The sequence below is a fragment of the Macrotis lagotis genome, chromosome 4 (genome assembly GCF_037893015.1).
Source record: "Macrotis lagotis isolate mMagLag1 chromosome 4, bilby.v1.9.chrom.fasta, whole genome shotgun sequence".
Taxonomy (NCBI): Eukaryota; Metazoa; Chordata; class Mammalia; order Peramelemorphia; family Peramelidae; genus Macrotis; species Macrotis lagotis.
Genome location: NC_133661.1, coordinates 262,851,006 through 262,874,784, shown reverse-complemented (window position 1 = coordinate 262,874,784; position 23,779 = coordinate 262,851,006). Strand labels below are relative to the sequence as shown.

Here is a 23,779-nt window from a genome sequence, read left to right as displayed (position 1 = left end):
CTTGAAAATTCAGTTAGAGTCCTTATTTTATAAGCTTGGAAATAACAGAGAGAGAGAGAGAGAGAGAGAGAGAGAGAGAGAGAGAAAGCAAACACCTAAGAGAGAATCCTCTCCTGTTGCCATCTTGGTGCCGCTCCCCAGCTACCTAAATTCTAATGCAAATAACTAACTTTACATATAAATTATGTTATTAAGAAGGCAATATTAAATGGCCTAACAATGCATGAAGCCAAAAATAGAAAATTCTTAAAAGAAAAAATTATATAGAGTTGGCTAGAATATGCTAAATCCAAAATATTAATTATAATATTTTAAATTACTGATTCTTGGATTGAAGCTTGACTTAGGCAACAAAAAATGTTTTTGAAATTTTGTCTTTCTTACCATGTTAGGATCATGTCCCAGAGAAAAAAGGTATGGCCTTTCTTGAATAACAGCTTTTTGCCATTCTTCATCAGATATTAAACCAATATACCAGTCATGTTCATATTCCTCTAAGTAGCTAACCAGATCTCTGAAGTTCTCTATTGGACCTAAACTTGCTTTGTCAAGCATAAGCTTAAAGGCATACCTGAAAAATATAGAATTGAAAGTCTTTTTTTGTATACTTTTAATCAATCTCAATGAAATAAACAGTCATTCAAGGACTAGAATACGATTAGATATATTTCATGCAAACAAGTCAGAGAGATACAGAGAATTTATCTAAATTATCTGTAGCTAAAATAACAAAATCTACATTAGGCTATAAAAAAAGTTTTCACATAACCCAAAATGGAAGTACAAGTTAAACCTAATTTTATTGAAGGAATTAGAACATTTAAGTATTTTTAACTTGAGGAAATTTTTTTTTAACTCCATTACTACAACAATACTCACTGATGTATTTTTACTAACAATGTGGATTTTTAAAAAAAAAAAATTTAATTTACAGAAAAAACCTAGAAAAACTTACATGAAGTCATGCTAAGGGAAGTCAGCAGAATCAGGAGATCCTCATAACACTTTAACAGCAACACTATGTGATAATCAGCTGTCATAGACTTAGCTCTTCTCAGTAATACAGTGATCAAAGGCAATTCCAAAAGACTAGTGATAGAAATGCCATCCATATTCGAAGAAAGAATTATGGAATCTGAATATAGACTAAAGTGTACTATTTTCATTTTTTTTAATTTTTTTCTTTCTCAAGTTTTTTTTCCCTTTTGTTCTGATTTTTCTTTCACATTATGATTAATGAAGAAATATGTTTAACATGATTGTAAACATATAACCTATATCCGATTACTTGCTGTCTTAGGGATGGGAGAGGAAAGGGAGGGAAATTTGGAACTCAGAACTATCAATGATGTTGTCAGTTTAATGCACTGAACATTAAATAGATTAATTAAAAAAAGAATTTAAAAATTTCAGTTCTTTGCCAGATATTTTTGAAAAAAAAATATATATTCTTTCATTTTTCTCTTGAGCACCTTGGGAAACAGATCTAATAGTGGTATTATTGGATCAAAGGGTATAAATATTTTCTTTATCTCTTTGGTCATAACTACAGGTTGCTCTCCAAAATTGTTGGATCAGTTCACAGTTCTACCAACAGTGTATTACAGTCCCAATTTTTCCACATTCCCTCCGAGATTTGTCATTTTGTCCTTTTATCAATTAGACAATCTAATAGGTTGTTTTAATTTACATTTCTCTAGCCAATAATGATTTAGAGCACTCTATTATAGTTTTGATTCTTCACTGAAAAAACATATACTTTGATCATTTATTCATTGAGGAAAAATTAATCTTATAAATTTGACAAAGTTCTCTATATATTTGAATGTGAGATCTTTATATGAAAAACTATCAAAATATTCCAAATTTCTACTTTTATTTTAATCTTGACTATATTGGTTTTATGTATACAAAATTCTTTAACAATCAAATTATGCATTTTATGTCTTACAATACTCTCTCTCTCTCTCTCTTGCTGATTCAAAAATTCTTCTCTATCCCATAATGATAGGCAATATGTTCCATATTCTTCTAATTTACTTATATCTCCCTTTATATCTAGGTCAAATATACCTTTTTTGATTTTATCTTGGTATATGGTACAGGATATATTGGTCTATACCCAATTTCTGTCAGACTGCTTTCTAGTTTTCACAACAATTTTTATCAAACACCCACAAGCTTCAATCTTTACATTTGTCAAAGTTACTATAATTATCTATTGCTGTGTATTTTATGTCTACTCTGTTCCAGTGATACAACTCTTTATTTCTTATGTAATACCAAATAATTTTGATAATGCCTTAAAATATAGTTTAAGATTTGGTATTGCTTCTTTTACATTTCTCCTTTGTTATTCCTTACCTCTTATTATTCCAAATGATTTTGTTATTATTTTTTTCTAGCTATTTTTCTAGCTTTTAAGATTACCCAAGCTGTGAAACCATTGTCTAAATGTTCTTTCATGAATATACCACAGGGGGTATATTCAATGTGGTAGCATGGGGACTTTCTTGAGTTCTTTTAACTTTAAGCTGTCCACAGTTGGGTGGCACAATGGATAGAGTGGGTCTGAAGTCAGGGAAGACCTGAGTTCCAATCTGACCTCAAACAAATATTACACACTAGTCATGTGACCCTGGGAAGTCACTTATCCCTGTTTGCCTCAGTTTTCTCAGGGAAGGAAATGTCAGTCCATTTTAGTATCTTTGCCAAGAAAACACCAAATGGGGTCATGAAGAGTCAGACATGACTGAAAAATGATTAAAGAATAGACTCTCTGGGGGCAGCGGTGACACAGTGTATACAGCACTGGCCCTGGAGTCAGGAGGACCTGAGTTCAAATCTGAACTCAAGACACTTAATAATTGCCTAGCTGGGTAACTTTGGGCAAGTCACTTAACCCCATTGCCTTAAATAAATAAAATTTTTAAAAAATCTAGACTCTCCATGGGGTTTCCATAACTCTTGCTATATTATCAGTCTCTTTCTTTTCTGATCATATATTTATGTAATAATATCCTTTTTGTAGTTTAAAAAATACTTTCTTTCCATTTCATTTCTGTTCTTAAACATCAAATAAAGTGAACATATTCATAGATAGTCTGGAATAGGAGAGGACTTCATATGAAACTGTAGAGCTTACTTTTTGAACATAAATTCAAATATAACTTTCTTTTAAATAAAATTTTATTTTATTTTTTTAGGTTTTTGCAAGGCATTGGGATTAAGTGGCTTGCCCAAGGCCACATAGCTAGGTAATTATTAAGTGTCTGAGGCCATATCTGAACTCACTTACTCCTGACTCCAGGGCCAGTGCTCTATCTACTGCACCACCTAGCTGCCCTCACCTTGTCTTTTGTTTTTTTAATATAGTCACAATTTCCCCTAGTATCTTTCTCTTTCCCAGAGAGGTTGCCCATATAACAAATAGCATTTTTCAACAATTAAAAAATGAGTTTAAAAAAAGGTATTTAAAAAGTTCAATACATTGAAAAAGTTTTAAAATATGTATGTTATATAATATTTAGCTGTGAGAAGCATATGATTTACTTTTCTTTATAAATAGTATCATCACTAATATTAAGGTCATGTATCCATTTTGAATGTATTCTTGAATAGGGTGTAAGGTGTTGGACTAAGACTAATTTCTGCTAGATTGATAATCAAACAGGAAGTTCTTTCCTAAGTAATTTATGTTTTCTAGTTAATTGGATACTAGGTTATTTAGTTCCACTGTTTGTTTTTTTCCTTCTTTAGTCTGTTCCATTTTTAAGCAGTACCAGATGACTCTGTTAACCATCACTTTAAAGTATAACCTAAGGTCTAGAAGAGCTATTCCCCTTTCATCCCTATATATTTTTAATAATTTTCTTAGGGTTATATAGCTTTTATTTCTCCACATGAATTTTGTAATGAGTTATTCTTTTTTTTTTTACATTTTTTTTGTAAGGCAAATGGGGTTAAGTGGCTTGCCCAAGGCCACACAGCTAGGTAATTATTAAGTGTCTGAGACCGGATTTGAACCCAGGTACCCCTGACTCCAGGGCCGGTGCTTTATCCACTGCGCCACCTGGCCGCCCCTACGAGTTATTCTTTTGAGAATTTCATTGGTATAGCAACAAAATTTTCAATTAACTTTGGTAGTATTGTCATTTTTTAATATATTAGTATGACTCAGTCATAAGCAATGAATATTGCTCTAGCTTCTTCATTTTTTTTTTTTGCAAGGCAAACAGGGTTAAGTGGCTTGCCCAAGGCCACACAGATAGGTAATTATTAAGTGTCTGAGACTGGATTTGAACCCAGGTACTCCTGACTCCAGGGCCAGTGCTTTATCCACTACATCACCTAGCTGCCCCTCATTTTTCATTTTTTAAATGAAATAGGATTGCAAATTGTAAATAGTATTTTCTAAGTAAATTTCCTCTCAGTAGCAAACAAGGAGTCTTATTTGTTTTTTACCTTTATCTTTTGTTATTACTATTCCAGAACTATATCAAATAATATTAAGAGAGGCATATTTAATTTAAAAGCTTCTAGTGTTACCCTATAGCAAATGAGACTTGCTTTTGGTTTTGGATATATAATTTATATTGCCTATACTTTATAGAGTTTTTTAAAGCATAAATTTGTACTTTTTCAAATTTTTTCTCCATCTATTGAGATAATTATGTGGTTTTAGATGTTTTTGTTTTTAATATGTATAATTATATATTATTGTTTTTTGATATTTAACCATCCTTGAATCTCTAATGTAAATTCCACATTGTAAATGAAAATGTAAATTTAAATCTTGAATCAACATGAAACTTGCAAAGCTACCCTGCTTGTCTAACTAAGCTTCTGTCTATGCTTCCTTCAATTCTCTTATCTTTTTTTGGGGGGGAAGGACCCTATTTGGAATAGAGTTCTCTCTATCCTACCCTCCCCCTTAAACTATAAAACAAATCTTGGAACAAATATGCATAATCAAACAAGCAAAACAAATTCCCACATTGGTCTTGTCAAAAAATGCATAACTCATTCTTAATCCTGGATTCATCACCTTTCTGTAAGATAAAGTTCAACTGTACTTCTTCAAAGAATCTTGGAGTTCTTCTAGAATCATAGTTTGTCATTTCTTAAGTCTTTCAAAATGTAAGGTCTTCCAAGGTTATTTTTCTTTATAGAATTACTATTGCTATATTAATTGTTCTACTGATTTTGCTTTACCCATGGCTTTTCCTAGTTAACCCCTCAACTTTTCATGTGTTACAATCAGCTCACATTCACTGTGTGCACCTTTACATTCCACTGATTTAAGATGAGCATCTTAAATACTCACTAGGTGCCTGGTTCTATGTTAAATGTTTAACAAATATCAATATCTCAATTGATATTCACAACAATGCTACAAGGTAGATGTTGTTACTACCCCCATTTTATAACAGAGGAAACAGTGCAAGCAGAGGTTAAGTGAATTGCCCAGAGTCACACAGCTAGCAAGTGTCTGGAGTCAAATTTGAAATCAATCCTGACTCTAGGTCCATCATTCCATCCACTGAACCTCTAGCTGCTTCTCTGGGTTGAAAATACTTTGCAATTTCTTCAAAGTTACCTGGCCTGCTTACCTCTTCCTGTACAATTCTACATTCAAATCACTGTCAATTTTTAGTGTCTGTCCAAGGCATATTTAATGACTGATAAACTTTATAGCTTGTCCATTCAATTGGCATTCTTCATTCACTTGGATTTTACTGTCTTGATAGTTGGGTTCATGTTACCAAAGCTTAAGCAATATGTCCTTCCTTTCCTCTAACAATCAGCAAACTCTAAATGTGAGCAATGATTTGTAAAGTCAGCAGCAATGACATTATTAGGCAATTCTGTTTAAATGCTTTCAAGGAACGTATTTCTTAAGAATTTGGGGGTGTAGGGGCAGCTAGGTGGTATAGTGGATAAAGCACCGGCCTTGGAGTCAGGAGTACCTGGGTTCAAATCCGGTCTTAATAATTACCTAGCTGTGTGGCTTTGGGCAAGCCACTTAACCCCATTTACCTTGCAAAAACCTAAAAAAAAAGAATTTGGGGGTGTTTAGTGGGAACTGTTTCATATTAAACCAAAAAATTTAAAACTTTTTTCTATAAAATTTTAAAAAATGCTGGGCTATCTGCAAAATACAACATGCCAGAATAGGACTTCTAGGAAGGTTACTATTAACACTGACATAAAGAAACAAAATGATTTCTTACCTGAATGCCTTCAGTGCTTGCTGGAACAGTTCTGGTTTTTCAGTTAGCCAGTCCAAACCAAGTGACCAAGGAATGCCACTATTGTAAGCTCTAAATATGTGACTAGGGCTAGGGACCATATCGTCTATTCCAAAAAAACTAAAATAACAACACATCACTGCATGAATATATAAGTCCTTCAAAACTTCATCTTTTGCTATTTCTTCAAGAATATTTAAAAGATTTTCTTTTGGATGAAAAGATTCCAATTGACTTAAAACAAACTGGTACCAATCTTCTGGAAATAACTGCTTTATCTCATCAATTCTGGATTTGGGCAAACAACTAGACCTCCATTCTTCTGGTATATTTAACAGCTGTGAATGAGAACAACTAAATTCCAACAAAGGAAGGTGTGTCATCTCCTTTTGCTTTCCTTTGTCAAGAACAGGAAGTCCCAATGCAACTGCTTTATATAGTTTGTCTTCTGAAACAGTCTCTGCAGAATTACTATCTGTGCTCTGTGATTCCACTGATCCTGGAATAGGTAAAGATGTATTTGGCAAAACTTTTAACTTTCCATTTTCTTTTTTGGTGGTGGACTCATCATCCAAAAAGTCATTGTCAGACCATTCATCAAGTGTTTCTAAATTTAAACTATCTGTATCACTGGGGTTTTGTGGGTATGATGAATTATTACACTCAGACTGCCTGATTGGAGGTGGCACAACATTAGTTTCAGTTTCATCAAGTTTCTTTAGTGTTTTGGCTCTTTTATAGCAGTATTGTACAAGCACCCATACTAGTACTTTAAGGAAGTCACCTTTAAATTCTTGTAAATTTTCATTAGAATCAATTATACCAGATAAAATATTCCTGGCATCTGAATATAGTCTCACAGGTAGAACAGTACAAGGTGTTAAGATATTTCCAAAATGTTCATTGAGTAGAAGTGTTCTTGAATTTTCCTCTTTCTCAAAGGCTGCTTCAAAAACTTCATCAACTCTTCTAGCTTCAACAGTATGGCATGATGTTTCTTGCAATTCTAATCCCTGACAGAAAAAACAAAAACTTCTTGAGTGGATTGAATTATCTACAGAAAATCTTTCCCAACACCTTCTAATTCTAGTGTCTTCTGTTTATTTTTCCTATTTATCCTGCTGTATAGCTTGCTTTATATGTATTTCTTTGCTTTTGTTGTCTTCCCCATTAGATTGTAAGCTCCTTGAGGATAAGATCTTGCACCTCTTTTTGTATCACCAGCACTTAGCTCAGTGCCAGACTCTTAATAAATGTTTACTCGTTGATCATAATTACACAAAGAAAAGTTAATAATTTGAAGAATATTTATGTATTCTCCTTTAATAAAAATATGACAAATAAAAGTCAGTTCTTCTTAATCAAGAGCTGTGCCTTATCTTTTAAAACTAGAGGCAGCATGGTATGGTAGAAGAACAATGAATTTAGAATCAGAATACCTAGGTTTTCATTCTGGTTCTGCAGTTCTAGTACTTCTGTGGTCATGGAACAAGTCATCTTAAACTCTCATTTTTAGTTTCTTCACTTGTATATCTATGAGAATTATGGGCAATCGAAGAGTGCTAAATATTCTAGAAATGTTAATAATAATATTACTTTCAAGACAATCATAAAGAACATTACACTTGAAAGACCACAATTATATTTTTTAAAACTTCAATTTGTAGAACATTTTATATGAACCTGGAAATCTTTTGCTTTTGTAAAATAATCGATGCCTCCTATTAAGCATATTGATTTCAAATAGTACTAAGCTAATATGAACTATTTATGCTGGGAAACTTTAATGGCAGTTGTTACTTTGCTATTAAAAATCATATTATATATATATATATACACACACACACACACACACACATATATATATATCTGCACTTCAATACTACATACTAGCTTAATAGGGAAGAAGGAAGAAGTAGGAATTATTCTAATATTTTGACACAGTTTTCTGCTTTTTCTTGTTTATGAGGTTGTAGTAACAATTTTAAGCAGCAACAATTTAAACCTATTGTGTTAAGAAAGCTCATTCATTGTTTACATGTCAAACAATTTTTGCTGTTGAACAAGGGCAAAAAGAATGGGTACTTGGAAAAGAGGTGATTGGTTTATATAGCTTTTTAAATTACTTATGCCAATATGTATTTATTTCATTGTGAATATTTAAATTTATAAAAAATTACATATTTTCAAATTTAACAAAAAAAATTACTGCAAGTTGCTATGTATTTGGTAGTTACTAAACTGATCACAAAAACATTTTATATGTAATATGTTAACTTTAGAGAGAAATTTAGTGGTCTGACCTTAATGTTAATACAACAATAAGTATATCCTCGCTCTAAAATGAGTATCCAGATAAGTCGGTCTTGAAAGCGACATAAATAATGTGACCCAGGTAAAATAAGACCTAAAATAAAGTAGAAAAAAAGTGAATTATTTTTAATGCGGGGTTTAGATAGTTTTTATTTTGCAGATCTGACAACATTTTGGAGACTGATTTTTAATTCCTATCACTCTTCTGCTAAAAATATAAGTAAAAACACAATTTTACATAAGGGAAGGCATTAAAATTAATTGTGATACACAAAGTTCAGCAACTTGAGATTACTAATATGATTTAATTTATATTGTGCAAAACATGAAAGTATTTTCAACTTCCAAAAAAAAAACCCTAATAGCAACTGTATCAAATTTCTACCTTTTCATTCCTTATAAACATCCCCATCTCTCTATTTGTATAGTCTCATCTCTAGTTTAGATCATCAATATTTCTCACATGGAGTACTAAAACAAAGCAAGGAAACTTGCTTTAAGTCTCTCTCCACTTCAATAATCAATCTTCCAAGGTGATATCCAGGGCTATGCTTAATGAGCTCTAGAGCTACACTGTTACCTTCATCATCAAATTTGAAAGCATTTGGCATCTCAAGCTATCTATAACCTGAACCTTTCCTACATTTCCATCCTTCTTAAACATTATTCCCCTTCACATATTGAAAGATATGATGACCATGGCTTACTTCTTACTTCTTCAGCTCTAGCACTTATCTCCTATTTTTGTGTTTTTGCATTGGTTGTCCTCCATGATCAGAATGTTTTATCTCCTTCTACTTTCTGGTTTCCCTTGACTTCTTCCAAGACTCATCTCAAGACCCACATTCTCCAGAAGGCCTCGCCTAGGTACCCTTGTTTCTATTGTTTCAGATGGCATATCATCTATACTGTATAGATCTTATCTATTTATCTATATACATCTATATATTTATATCTATATACATATATTTTTATTTTCTTTTTAGCCCAATCTCTCAGTACAAAGTAAACAATAAATGTTTATTGATGGGCTGATTTGTAAACCTACTGATAATGCTAAATCCAGATAAAATTTCAATATAACTAAAAGAATTTAAATGAAAATGATATAAGAAAGGATAATTTCACTGTACTCGGAAATAATAGAATGTTAAATATTAAAATGGAATACAAGACTATAAGCACTAATTAAAAAATGCTCCCCTTATGCAATTTGGAAATACTGTATGCTTAATAAATAATGTCTCCTGTGCTTTGAAATGACTGAGGAGCTACACAAATTTTAAAGTTGTTGCAAGAGTAATGGTGAAGACTTTTTGGAATTATGGTAACAGATCATTAGGCACTTCTATATTATTGTAAAACATACTGCCTTCCTTATGCCAAAAAACTTCAAAAGGTATTTAAGCAAAAGAAAGAAATTTCTTTTTTTTAAGATAGTAATTTCATTTTATTTTACAAATTTCTCCTGAAATATGCCATGTTTGGAGGATATTTCTGCAAAACTAGGTATCTTAAAAAAATAACTTCAATATCCTCCAATTCATACAAGCCAACAAGATACTTTTATCAAAGTTAAAAATTTAGATAATATATTTTCTTTTTTAAAACTACTTGCCTTGCAAATGAAACAGAAAAACCTATACTTGCTCAGTCATCACCTGACTGATACAGAGAAGCAATTCTTAACTTAATTTGGAAGATTTACATATTTCTAAATATACATGAATGAGAAATCTAAAGCTATGGATATAAGACAATTTTGGCCTAATTTCTATCTTGTGATGGGAAGTTGAACCTGATAATCTTAGTAATTTTAGCTAAAGGTGAATAAAAGTTCTCACTTAACACATTTTTATTATAATTTTCATTTGTGAGAAATGGGCTTTTATGCTACTGAAAGCTATTTAAGAGATATTTCAGAGATCTGAAGCTCAACTACATCTAACAAACTGGAAATGGAGAGGGATGGGGGAGATCTCGATGCTGAAATCTAAGTCATCAGACCACATAGAATTGGAAATTTCAAGAATAATTGTTTGTTTCTATTGAGTAAATGTTCTAAATAGCAGTCTTTAATCTCTGTTCTGGGTCCTGATTTCCAAACTATGGAAATGCAGGGCCTATAGAAACAATCAAACTGCATTTAAGTACAACAGAAAACGCTGGAAAAAATACCACTCAGATTACTACAATTAGCATTGCATACAACTGAAAACTCAACTGACCATCATATTCTTCCTGACTCCAGGCATAGATCTCTATCTACTATACTACTTAGCTGCCTAGTTATTAACAATATCTAGGTATCTCATTTTATTGTATGTTTGATATATGATGTTACATACTTTTAATAAACTATTAATTTATTTAAATGAGTTAAGAAAATTATGGGTATACTTTTTTATGAAAAAATGGGGAGAGGAAATTTTTTTCTTACATAAAAAGGAGGAAACATCACAATATTAAGTTTGGAAATCACTGCTTTAGAGGATATACTCTTTTCTTCCTCCCTGCCATATCAATTATCACTAAAGATCCTACTCTAAGGCCAGCAGGGCTATAAAGTAAGAAATGATGGAGCTATACAATTATTTTAGTGGTAATCTTTTTAAACTGAATAACAGTGTAGAAACTTTATTAATTTTTATTATTATGAGTTAATATATTATTTTAATTACATTATTCTGTTTATTAATTATTTTAATCAATAATAAATTATTTTAAAAGGAAATTAAATAGGCAGCCAATCTAAATTAATTCAGCCTTGTTTGAAAGAAAGCACATTGATACTGATTTTGATTATTTCTCTTTAAAAATTTTATTCTAAATATTTTTTTCTAAATCCTTTCACAACAACATAATAAGAAAAATTACAAGTAACTGTTTCACCAGGGTAAAGACCATTTACTCTTTCAATGACAAAAATCAACTTGTCAGAAAATTAGCTGTCAGCATTTAAATACCATATGACACTGCATATCTGCTACTAGATTACAAATGATCTCGAACAAGTTATTGTTTAAATAGTACAAAGTGGAAAAGTTGAAATGAGGTCATATTTATTATTCAAGAGAGTAAGTTTATTTCCACTAAATATTCCATTTTCTTCCTGAAAGCATTATTTTTAAGAGTATACTTATTTGGAGAGGAGATAGAAATAGTGAGGGCAAAGGACAAATTACCTAAAGGAAAAATTTTGTTTCTTTAGCATTATTTTTCTCTAACAACCTGGTAGGTTGATGAAATCACCATGTTGGTGGAATAAAACAAACTTTTTAGACTTCTCACTATGTCAAAATCTCAGGTTCTTTTACTTTACCATTAAAAATAGAAACAATAACAAAACCTTATATTTACATAGTATTTTGAGGTTTGTAAAACATTTATCTACAATCTCAATTTATCTTCATGACAATCTTGTGAGGTGCAGATAAGTAAATAGAGGCTCAAAGAGTTAAATGACATATATACTCACATTTGTGACTGACATAAGACTTGAACTCAGATCTTCCTGACTTCAAGGTCAACAATCAATTATAGAAAAATAATCAAGGCTATTAGTTTCTTCTACTTTCTTCCTCACCTCAGAGGCTTTTTACTACTTCCTCTGCCTGGCCTTAATAAACTCTACTCTTCATCCTTGTGACCTCTAATCCCTGAACCACTGAGTTTTCTTCCAGGCCAACTATACTATACTTGACAATCTTTCTTTTCTCCATTTTGATCTTTTTTTAAACCAATTTAACTCTATCCTGTCCACATGACTCTAGTCTCATTTCACTGAATGCCCTGACAAACTTCAGCCTTGGATCACTCCTACCACTCATTACAAAAGTAGAGAAAAATCATGTGACTATTGTGACTGGGTCCACTACACTCTGTTATATAATTTTCCTGCTAGGCAATCCCTCCTCAGCTGTCTTGTCAACTCACTTTATCCTACTCTCCACAGAGCTCTTCCAAACCTTTTCTCAAATTTTCCTTGGCTCCCCCCCTTCACCACATTCAGTTGAGATCCTTGCCTCATATTTTACAGAAAAAAAAATTAAAATCTGCCAAGAGTTCCCTTTCCCCCCTTCTTCTTCATCTGCTTTCTGTCACTATATCCTTCACCACTACCTCACAAGTCATCCCATTCCATCCTGACTCCTCCAATAGAATATCCCTTTTATCCACTGATTTCTAATTTTCCCATCTAATGGTTCATTCTGTACTGCCTACAAACATGCCTGTTTCCCCTATCCTGAAGAAACCCTTACAATTATCCTCTCCCCTCACCCCCTTTTCTCATCTTCTATCTCTTCTGCCCTTTTATGCCTAACTTCTTGGGAGGGCTAGCTTCAACAGATATTTCTTCTTCCTCTCTTTTTTTAACAAAACCCTTACAACCTAGCTTCTGATCTTGTCATTCTACCAAAACTGATTCTTCTAAAGTACTAATGATCTTCATTATCAAATTCAATGGCCTTTTCTCATTCCTCATTCTTTCATCTCTCTGCAGCCTTTGACATTGTGGATCACCCTCTTTTAGGTTTTTAAATCCCTAGGTTTTCAGGACACTACATTCTCTTGGTTCTCTTCCTACCAATCTCCTTGGTAAAGGAGTTTGAATCTAGTCTCAGACACCTGACTCTTGCTAGCTGGGTGCCCTTGGGCAAATCACTTAATCCTGATTGCCGGGAATCCAGACTCATCTACAATTGTCCTGATTCATAGCTAGCTGCTGGACCCAGATGACTGGAGTAGAAAGTGAGGCTGGTGACTTAGCACAGCACCTCATCAAATCCAATTCATGTGCTTGTCATGGCATCACCTCCCTGATGTTGTGGTCTTCTTCAAAAATGAAGAACAAAAAAAAAATGAAGAACAAATATTATCCTACCAATCTAACTATTCCTACCTTCTTTGCTGGATCCTCATCCAGGACACTCACTCTATCCCTAAATGTTGCAGGATCCCTGGACCCTCTTCTCCCTTAATACTACTTCAATTGGTGATCTCAGTTTCCATGGATTTAATTCCCATCTCTGTGCTTAAGATTCTTAAATCTACTTATCTTACTCCAATCCCTCTTCAGACTTCCAGTCTCACATCACCAATTGCCTTTTAGACATCTTGAAATGGAAGTGCCATTGACATTTTAAACTCATGTCCTAAAACTAGCTTGTCATCTTTCCTCCAACCTCTCCCCTTTCAGTCCCTCAGGCTTTCATCCTAGGAGTTACTAAGGATTCCCTACCATTTCTCACCCCACCCTCTCCTCCTGAGTATACACACTATTGCTAATCCTTGTCAATTTACCTTTCCACTATCTCTTGGAAAACACTGCCTTTTCTCCTCCCCACTGACACTACTGTGGTAAAGGTCTCATCATCAAATGTCTGGACAATAGCCACGTAGTAGCTCTGCCTACCTCTTCTCTCCTCACTTGAATCCATCCTCTTTTTAGCTTCCAAACTTATGGTTTTCCTAAAGTGCAAGTAAGTCCATGACACCTACCAGATTCAATAAAACTCCAGTAGTTCCCTATCACCTCTAGGATTAAATACAAAGCAATCTGTTGGCATTCAAAACTTTGTATAATCTAGTGCCTTCCTATCTTTCCATTCTTCTTACCCCTTATTCCCTGCTACATAGTCTTCAATCTAGTGACACTGGCCTTTTGTTACTCCATGAATGAAAACCTCCATTTATAGGCTCGTGGCAATTTCTCTGGCTATCTCCCATGCCTGGAATGCTCTCCTTTCTCAATTTTCTAGTATCCTTCAAATTCCAAATAAAACCTCATCCTCTACCAAAAAACTTTTACAAATTCTAGTACTTAAGTCTCACACTTTGCCTCTGCTGATTATTTCCTTTTTGTCCTGTATGTAGCTTGTTTGCTCATATTTGTCTGCATCTTGTATCTCCCATTAGACTGTGAGTTTTTTGAGGGTAGGGAATTATCTTTTGCTTTTGATATACCCAGCACTTAACATACAATGCTAAGTGGGTACTTTATAATAATAAATGTTTATCGACTGACTAAAACTTCAAAAGCATGATGATTAACTTTAAAAATCGAATTCATCCTGTGTACTTGAGTTTCTCTATCATTGCCTCAAATTAATAGAAATCCAAAAATACTAATGCTTTGATTATAAGACAGAACCCTGAACTATGACTGAGTTCACAACTCATTTTCAATCACTAATATGAACTTTTTAAATTTATCAACTCTCAGCTTTTCTCTTAGTAAAAAATTAAAGATTCTGAATACTAATAATTTTATTCATTTCAATAAGGAAAAGTAAATTTAGTTTTTGCTTCTAGTCTCTCATATTTTATAAAATTTAATTTTTTTATATGTTGGTGAAATCAAAAGGCTCAAGTTTTTTTCTTGAGAATGATAACCTCACCAGAATGTTCTCTATATTAAAGTTTAGGGATGAAAACATTTCAAATACACTTTAGTTACTTACCTAAACTCCCAGCTGCCATTGCAGATCCAAGAGCAGCACTCAGACTCGGAACCATTTGCTCATAGTACACTGTATCTGGACATATGCATGCTGTGATACCTACTGGTCCAGGCCAACTCTGAACTGGTCTTGGAAACCCAACCAGAAACACGGGAAGGGTGAAGAGGGGAAGCAAAGGAGAAGAAAGTAGTGTAGAAAGAAATATGAAGAACATTACAACTGGGAAGAAGACTATATTGAGTGTAATTAAAGTGGTAGTAGACTTTCGACGCTGTTTTTTCTCTGTCCATGATGTCAAGAGCACAGCTACCACAAACTGCAATTTGGTGATAAGCTGCAGCAGTCGATCACGAATAATGCCAACCTGCAAATATAATAATAAGATAAATATTTCTATTTCATAGAATCTCAGAATTGGAAGAGACCTCAGAAAACATCTGGCCCAATTCAGACATGAACAAGAATATTCTGGACAACATACCAATCAAGTATTTATTTGGCACCTATTATGTACTAGGAGCTGGGTACAGGAAAAACAATGAATGAAACCACCAGTGTTTTCAAAGGGCTTAATTCTAATATAGGAGACAGTAAGTACATATAGAAGTATATACAGAATAAATATAAGGACAATAAACACAAATAAGTACTAATTAATTAAATTCTAGAGAGTCTAAGAGAGAGTGCTAGCAATGGAGAAGATCAGGAAACATTTCATGGGTGCTTGAACTGAGTCAGGAAGCAGGGGATAAGGGAAGAGTGCATTTTAGCTATGGGGGATATCCAGTGTAAGGGTATGGAAATGGAGGCTGAAGTACTTTGGATGAGACAGGAAGAAGAAGCTGAAGAAGGGTACTGGTCCAGGCTTTAAAAGTTAGCTACTTATACTTGGCCCTAGAAGAAGGGGCCATTTACTGAGAAGAGGGATGTGGTCAGAACTGTTTAAGAACTGCCAAATCGGGGCAGCTAGGTGGTGTAGTGGATAGAGCACCGGCCCTGGAGTCAGGAGTACCTGAGTTCAAATCTGGCCTCAGAAACTTAATAATTACCTAGCTGTGTGGCCTTGGGCAAGCCACTTAACCCCATTGCTTGCAAAACAATAACAACAACAACAACAAAAACACTACAAAAAAAACCTGCCAAATCACTTTGGCAGCAGTGTGGAAGACAATGAGTTAGGGCAAGATGAAGTTTGGAGACCAATTAGATAACTATTGGGATAAACTAGGCAACAGATGGTGAGGTCACATGTAAGGTAGTATCAGTACAAATAGAAAGAGTCAGATCTGAAAGATGTTGAGGTCAAAATATGAACATTTGGTATATATGTTGTGACAGAGTAAGGAGTCAAAGATAATTCTAAGTCTATAAATCTAGGAGACTGGAAAAATATTTTGTCAACTGGTCACTCAGTCATTGTTTGAAGACTAGCAATTAGAATCCACTATTTTCCAAGGCAATATATCCCATTTGGGGATGGTTTTGCTATGATTTTATTTTATCAAGCCTAAAACTGCCTCTAGGTGGAGAGTTATGGGGAGTAGGATTGTTTCATTACTCTTCATTGTCCCACTTTTCTACTAACTCTTTGCCTACATGGCTTTCCTGGTAGAAAAGGTCATTTTCTGCTATGGGAAGTTCTTTCAAAAGATTTATAGTTCTATCTTTTTTTTTTGCAAGGCAGTGAGGTTAAGTGAATTGCCCAAGGTCACACAGCTAGGTAATTATTATGTGACTAAGACCAGATTTAAACTCAGGTCCTCCTGACTCTAGGGCTGGTGCTCTATCCATTGCACCACCTAGCTGTCCCCATATAGTTCTATCTTTTTAAGTTCCAGGCTCCTAGACAGAATCTGGCAAAATACTTCAGAGTGAGATTGCTCACACTTCTCTTTAGCTTCTCATTACAACTACCTTTTCCAATACATAAAAAAAGCCTGCAGTTCACATTCAAAGTAAACATTTAAAATGCAAGAAAGGTAAATAGACTTTCTCAGTAATCTGGGAAGGCTTTTAGGGTTAAAGGAGAGAGCTCAAGGGAGAAAAAAAGATAGAACTTCTCCATAGGGGTCTATGGTAGGGTAGGATTGAGGAGAGTTCCTCTCTTTCTCCACAGGGGCTTGTGATAAGGGGAGATGAGGTGGAGTAGATTTGAGACCTGATCTATATCCAGCTCTGGGCCATCTTCTGGTGAAAAAGATTTCTTCCAACTTGTGCCCTTGGGACCCTTTCCAGGACATGCAAGTTACTCTTACCTCCTCAACCCCATCCTTACTGCTAAGAGGAATGTAGAATGGAATACACTAAAACTTCATGGAATACATGGAATATAATTCACCACCACCACCTAACAAGATGGTAAAACTTAAGGGAGTACTTAGGACAATATAACCTCAGAGTCCCTCAACAGACTTTTATTTTTAAGGTTTTTGCAAGGCAAATAGGATTAAGTGGCTTGCCCAAGGCCACACAGCTAGGTAATTACTAAGTGTCTAAGGCCAAATTTGAACTCAGGTACTCCTGACTCCAGGGCCAGTGCTCTATCCACTGCGCCACCTAGCCGCCCCTCTCAACAGACTTCTAACTACTGTTATGTTCCCAAGATTTTCTCAATGGTTGGTATACTCCTATTCCCTTATACTTATCACAATCCAGTGATTCTGAACTCCTGGCTGGATATATACAAATCCCATTCCCCATTCTAGATTCATGACTTCTTCATGCCTATCTACCTCAATTTTACCCTGTTAATTGTCCCATTACCTTTATCACTGATTACCACCCTTCCACTGAATGCCAGTTAAACTTATTTCCTTTCCTTTTAGACTTCCTTTCTCATTCCTTCCAAATTCTAGCCTTCACTTTGCTACTTCTTTCCAGTTTCTCCTTCTTCCATCATCATCCTTTTTTCCTCTGAAGTTCCTACTATCCAAATTTAACATTCAAACTACAGAACATTCTCTTGCCTCAATGAGTTTAGTACCTAGCTTGAACTCTTTCTTTTTCTTCTTCTAGTTTCACACTCAGGGACTTCAACATGCATACTGATATTGCCCTTCCACACAACACAATATAAAATTAAGGTTCTGTAGTAGCTCCCTAGTTTGTACATGTCTTTTCTTAAATGTGTTCTGATAACTTAATAGGATAATCTAAAAAGGTCTGATTAGGGCAGAGGATTATTGTAGAACTTTTCCTTTAAACCTTCTTCTTTCTTCATTTCCTTATGTTTAGGGTACCACCATCTTCCTAGTTGTTTGCCAGGTTCCCAGCACCATCCTTGATTCCTTTTACTGTACCCCTCCCACCCAGTTGGTAATCAAATCAAATCAAATCTACTTTCCTGTAAGCATTCACATGCCCTCTTCTTTCTGGTGACACTGCCATCACCTGGCACAGGCCCTTTTCACTTCATAGCATTGTATTGCAATAGCCTGACTCATGTCTCCCATCACTCCAGTCCATCCTCCATTCAACTGTCAAAGTGATCTTATTAAAGGACAGATCTGACCTTGTCGTCTCTTATTCAATCAACTCCAGTGGTACCTTACTGGGATCAAATTCAATCCTTTGTTTCACTTTTAAAGCCAACTTGTTCCCTCTTACTTCTGCAATCTCTGTACATTTTATTCTCCTTAAACATCTACTATCCAACTCTTGGGATTTTCCCAGGTAATCTATCCCCTGCTGCCTCCTGGCTTCCTTGGAATCTGTTAAAATCCTACCTTCTGAAAGAAGCCTTTCCTGGTCTTCCTCAATGCATGTGTCTTCTTTCTGATGACCTCCAAAGTGTGGGTGTGGTGGTGATGAACAGTATCAAAGGCTGCAGAGAATGAAGACTTAAGAAAAGAACATTGGATCTGACAACTAAGAGATCACTGATAACTTTGGAATAGTTCTAGTGAAATGATAAGGTTAGAAGTCATAGGAGTGAAGAAGAGAACAAGAAGGAAGAAAATGGAGAGATCTATTGTGCATGGCCATTTCAAGGAGTTTAAGGCAGAAGAGTTAAAGGATGATCATTAATAGGGATGAAAAGATCAAGTAAGAGTTTCTCTAGAATGAGGGAGACATGGGAATATTTGTAGGAAGTAAGAATGAGTTAGCAAACAGAGACTGAAAATAAGGGACAGTGAGGATGACAAGGGGTATTCCTATGTATTTTTATTATTTCTCTTGAGATCCTTGACCGTTTTTATCTGAATTTATTATTTTTCTAGTTCTATTAAATAATCCTTTAGTAGTATGACTGGAATGGCACTGAATATATATAAATTGAATTAAGCAGTTTTATCATTTTTGTTATATTGGCTCACCTTACCCATAAGTAATTAATATTTTTTCAGTTGTTTAGATCTCTTTCTATAAACAGTTATTTATGTTATATTTATATACCACTTATGTGAGAAAAATAGACCCCCCCCAAGTATTTCTGGTATTCTTTAAAAATTTTAAATGGATTTTCTCATTTTTTTCTTCCTGTTGATTTTATTGGTATTATATTGAAATGCTGATGATTTATGAGGATTTATTTTTATATCCTACAAGTCTGAAAGATTGTTAAAATAGAGGGAAACAATATAACTTAGCTCTATTACACCATTAAACAAATAATCAGGTTACTAAATTATTTAACCTCTTAGTAGCAAATGTCATCCAAATCATTTTTTTTAAGATTTTTTGCAAGGCAATGGGGTTAAATAGCTTGCCCAAGGCTACATCCAAATCATCTTAAGGAAAGGCTTAGACTGACTTCTGGTAAAAAATTCATGTGGGAAAATTTTTCTAAAAGTCTCAACCGCCTTAGCAGGAAGAAATTCACTAAAGGACTAAAATGAAAGACAGACTTTGCTGCTAAGACTCTAAAACCAAAAAATTATACCCAAGGAACACAAACAAACCTCTGCCCAGGTATTCAACTGATTAAAAAAAAAGAAAAAGAAAAAATGCTTAAGAAAAGGATCTTAATTTCTCCCCCTCACCTCTTCAGACATAAGATCTCAATTAATTCTCTTCCACCAGTAGAGGACATTCTGGGATTTAACTGCCAATTTTTAAAAAAAGGCCTCTCTCCTTTCTCAAAGAATTTTTTCTTTCTTTCTTTTTGTAAGGCAGTGGGAATGAGTAAGTTGTACAATGTTACACAGCTAGGTAATTATTAAGTGTCTGAGGCTGGATTTGAACTCAGGTCCTCCTGACTCCAGGGTCTGTGCTCTATCCACTGCACCACTCAGCTGCCCCGAAAGAATTTTTTCAACTACGTCAGATAATAGGAGAGGTGAACTTTAGTGTTCATGATGAAGAAAGGTTAATTGGATAAAGGTCCTTGATTTATTACTGAGATTAGGAGAGATCTAGAACTTAAGTCTTGAGAGGCCTCAGCAATAAAAATAATAAAGGACTTTTATGATGCCAGGCATGTCAAGGAATAAAACTGGGAGGGGAAAATAACATAAAAAACTTTAATCAAAATCTCAAAGGAAAAAAGTTTGCCCATAAGAACAAATAGAATTATTTACAGAATAGATGCACAAGCTTAAAAAAAAAAGATGTTAAAAAGGAAATGAGAGATGTGAAATGAAAAAAGAGCTGGGAAAAAGTATTAACAGCTTAACAAAAGAGATTTAAAACTTTCCCTTAGTATCAAAATCTCTAAAACTCAAAATGGACCGAGGAAATTAATGACCCTAGGAGATAATAAGCATTTTTAAACAAAGTCAAAAGAATAAGAAAGCAGAGGAAAATATAAGATTTCTCATCAAAAACAATCAGAAATTAGATCAAAGGAAAATTATGTCAAGGAGAGTTAACTAAGAATCACAGGATTATGTGAAATGTATCACAAAAAGAAGTAAACTAGATAGCCCATTTCAAGAAATCATGAAAGATAATTGCCCAGACATATTAGAAAAAGAAGGCAAGGTAAAAATAGGAAGAATTCACTGGTCTAGAACTTCCAGATGAAAAGAAAAATATATTAGAAACAGAAGGAAAGAATTTAAATAATCAAGGAAATGACAAAATCATGATGATGTTTGTCCTCTGTTCTCAAAGAAGAGGAGTGATGTCAAGATATGCACATGTATTGAATCTGAGTGAGGGGGGGAACCTCACTTTCTTCTCCAGAGCCATCTGGGTCCAATTATCAGATATGAATCAGGCTAACTGGAGATAGCCCTGGATATAAGGCAATCAGGGTTAAGTGTTTTTGCCCTGATTTTCCCCTTATGCCCAAAGTCACACTAGTACTTCAGGGCCAACACTCTATTTGCTTGCCATGTACCAATCAAAAAATAATTGAAATATCTAAGAAGCAGCACAATAAGATAGTACAATAAGGAACAGCTATCACTTTAAAGGAACAAAAAACATAGAATGAGATATTACAAAAGGAAAAAGACAAAAGTTACAAGCACAAATAACATACCTAACAAAAATTAATATAATCCTATAAGAAAGTACTTTCAGTGAAATAGTAGTTTTTCAAATATTCCCGATGAGAAAATAAGAGCTGAAAAGGAATTTAATATAAATAAGTCATGAAAAAAACAAAAAGTAACCGCAAGTCCACAATCAGAAATAGAAACTGTTTATATTCTGTAGGAGAAAGGAAATACTAAAGGAGGATTGTTTTAGAATTTCAATGTCACAAGGTGAGCCATAGAAATAACCCATAAGGCAGAATAACAAAATGCCCATAAATCCTTTTGTTAGGTTTTGAAGATGTAGAATAGAGCAAAGTGGGTGTGGGTGCTGGGGAAGAGTGAGAAAGGGAAGGATACATTAGGGGAAAATGGAGAAAAGATAGGATAACTTGTTAAGATACAGAATTAGGTTAAAAAAGCATAATTATATGCACATATTGAAGGAGTGAAGGGAGCCAGGTATCATTTGAACATTATTTTCATCTAAACTAGTCAAAGGGCAGAACACATACAAATATACAAAGAGTTCAGTAAAAGCATACTTTCAATTCAAAAGATAAGAAACAGGAAGAAGAGAAAAGGGAATATGAGTGAGGCTCCTTCTACAGGAATGTGGCAGAGATAAAAGCTCATCTCTCTGGACAAATCACTTAACTCTGTTTGCCTCAGTTTCCTCATCTGTATTTTTCCCAAGAAAACTCCAAATGGGGTTGTGAAGAGCCAGAAACAACAACAAAAATACAAGAAAGGATTAATCATAAGCAAAACCTTAAGTTTAGAGAAGATGAAAAAAAAGGATTAAAAAAAGGCAATAACTTGAAATAAATAGTGAGGTATATAGAGATAAAAAGAAAAAATAATTAACAATTCCAAGTGATATAGGATGAATTTACCTATAAAACAGAAAAAGTTAATAGAATGGGTTAGGAAGTAAAATCCAACATCCTTAAAACATAATGAGTAACAAAAAGTTAAAATAAAGGGTCAGAGCAAAATCTATTTTGACTCAACTCAATATAAAAAAAAAGGGGTAACAATTATCATTTAAGACAAGGCAAATGCAAAAAATGACAATTATAAAACAGAGATGAGAAATTCATATAAACACCTAATGGCAAAGTAATAACTAAATGAATTACAAGGAGAAATAGAGAACAGAACTACAATATTGGGTAAACTCAATTTACCTCTATCAACTCTTGATAAATCTAACTAAAAAATAAATAGGAAAGAATTTAGTGACCTGAGAATTTTAGCAAAATTAGGTAAGATAAGACTTCTAGATATTATTAATCAGAAATAGAAATTAGTATGTATATATGTATGTATAATGATTTATCTATCTATCTATCTATCTATGGATATATAAACTGCAAATGGCACCATTACAAAAACTGATCAAGTCTTAAAAATATAAAGACCTCACAAATGTAGAAAAGCAAAAATGTTATATACTAATTTAACGATTAAATTGTGATGAAATTATATTAACTAAAAGGTCAATAAAAATAATAAAAATCAACTAAAGACTAAATAATTTAAATAACGGCAATATTCCAAAATTTCTGGGATTAGCCAAAGTAATATTTTGGGGAAATTTTGCATTCCTAAATACTCTTTTATTAACAAGAAAATGAAAAGCAGATAAATGAATTGAGAATGCAATTAAAAATGCTAAGAAATGAACAAATTTTAAAAAACTTAAGTACCAAAAAAGACTTGAAAATTAAAGAATTTAAAAGCCACTATTGAAAATCATAAAATTAGGAGCTATTCTTAGGGGAGGGGGGAACATCAAAGAAATAAAATAGAGAAAGCAATAATTATTTTAAAAATAGAATGAGGAAAGCCCAATTACAGTATCAAAAATGAGAAAGGAGAGTTCATAACAATTGAAGAATAAAGGATATTAATAGAAACTATACTTAAGTATATATCTGAACAAAACCAACAAATGAAATGAAATAAATGAATATTAAAAAATATAAAATACTCAACTGAATAGACTAGAATTTAAAGCAATTCAATCTCAGAGGAAGAAATAGAACAAATTATAAATAAATTCCAAGTAAAAAGTTTCCAGGATCAGATGGATTCACTTATGAATCCATCAAACATTCAAAGAAGTTAATTTCATTATATAAATTGGAAAAACAGCCAAAGAAAATATTCCATAAAATTACTTTTATGACACAGATAAGGTTTTTGACAAATAAAATAACAAGCATAAACCAGAAAGAATCAAAACAGAAAAAAAGTGATTTTACATGCTTTCAACCAAATATAGTACTTATTTCTATTTAAAAAAACACTATTACATAAAAAT

At 33.5% G+C, this 23,779-nt stretch overlaps 1 protein-coding gene across 1 annotated transcript in view; it reads right to left on the bottom strand.

Annotated features, from left to right (window-relative positions):
* LOC141522466 (pecanex-like protein 4) overlaps positions 1-23,779 on the bottom strand; it is a 165,986-nt gene that overhangs the window by 5,674 nt on the left and 136,533 nt on the right. The window contains exons 7-10 of the mRNA XM_074235936.1: positions 15,029-15,392; positions 8,555-8,658; positions 6,234-7,264; positions 385-571 (exon numbers count right to left, since the gene is read on the bottom strand). Coding sequence (XP_074092037.1) covers positions 385-571; positions 6,234-7,264; positions 8,555-8,658; positions 15,029-15,392 — 1,686 coding nt within the window. The remainder of the gene's footprint in view (positions 1-384; positions 572-6,233; positions 7,265-8,554; positions 8,659-15,028; positions 15,393-23,779) is intronic.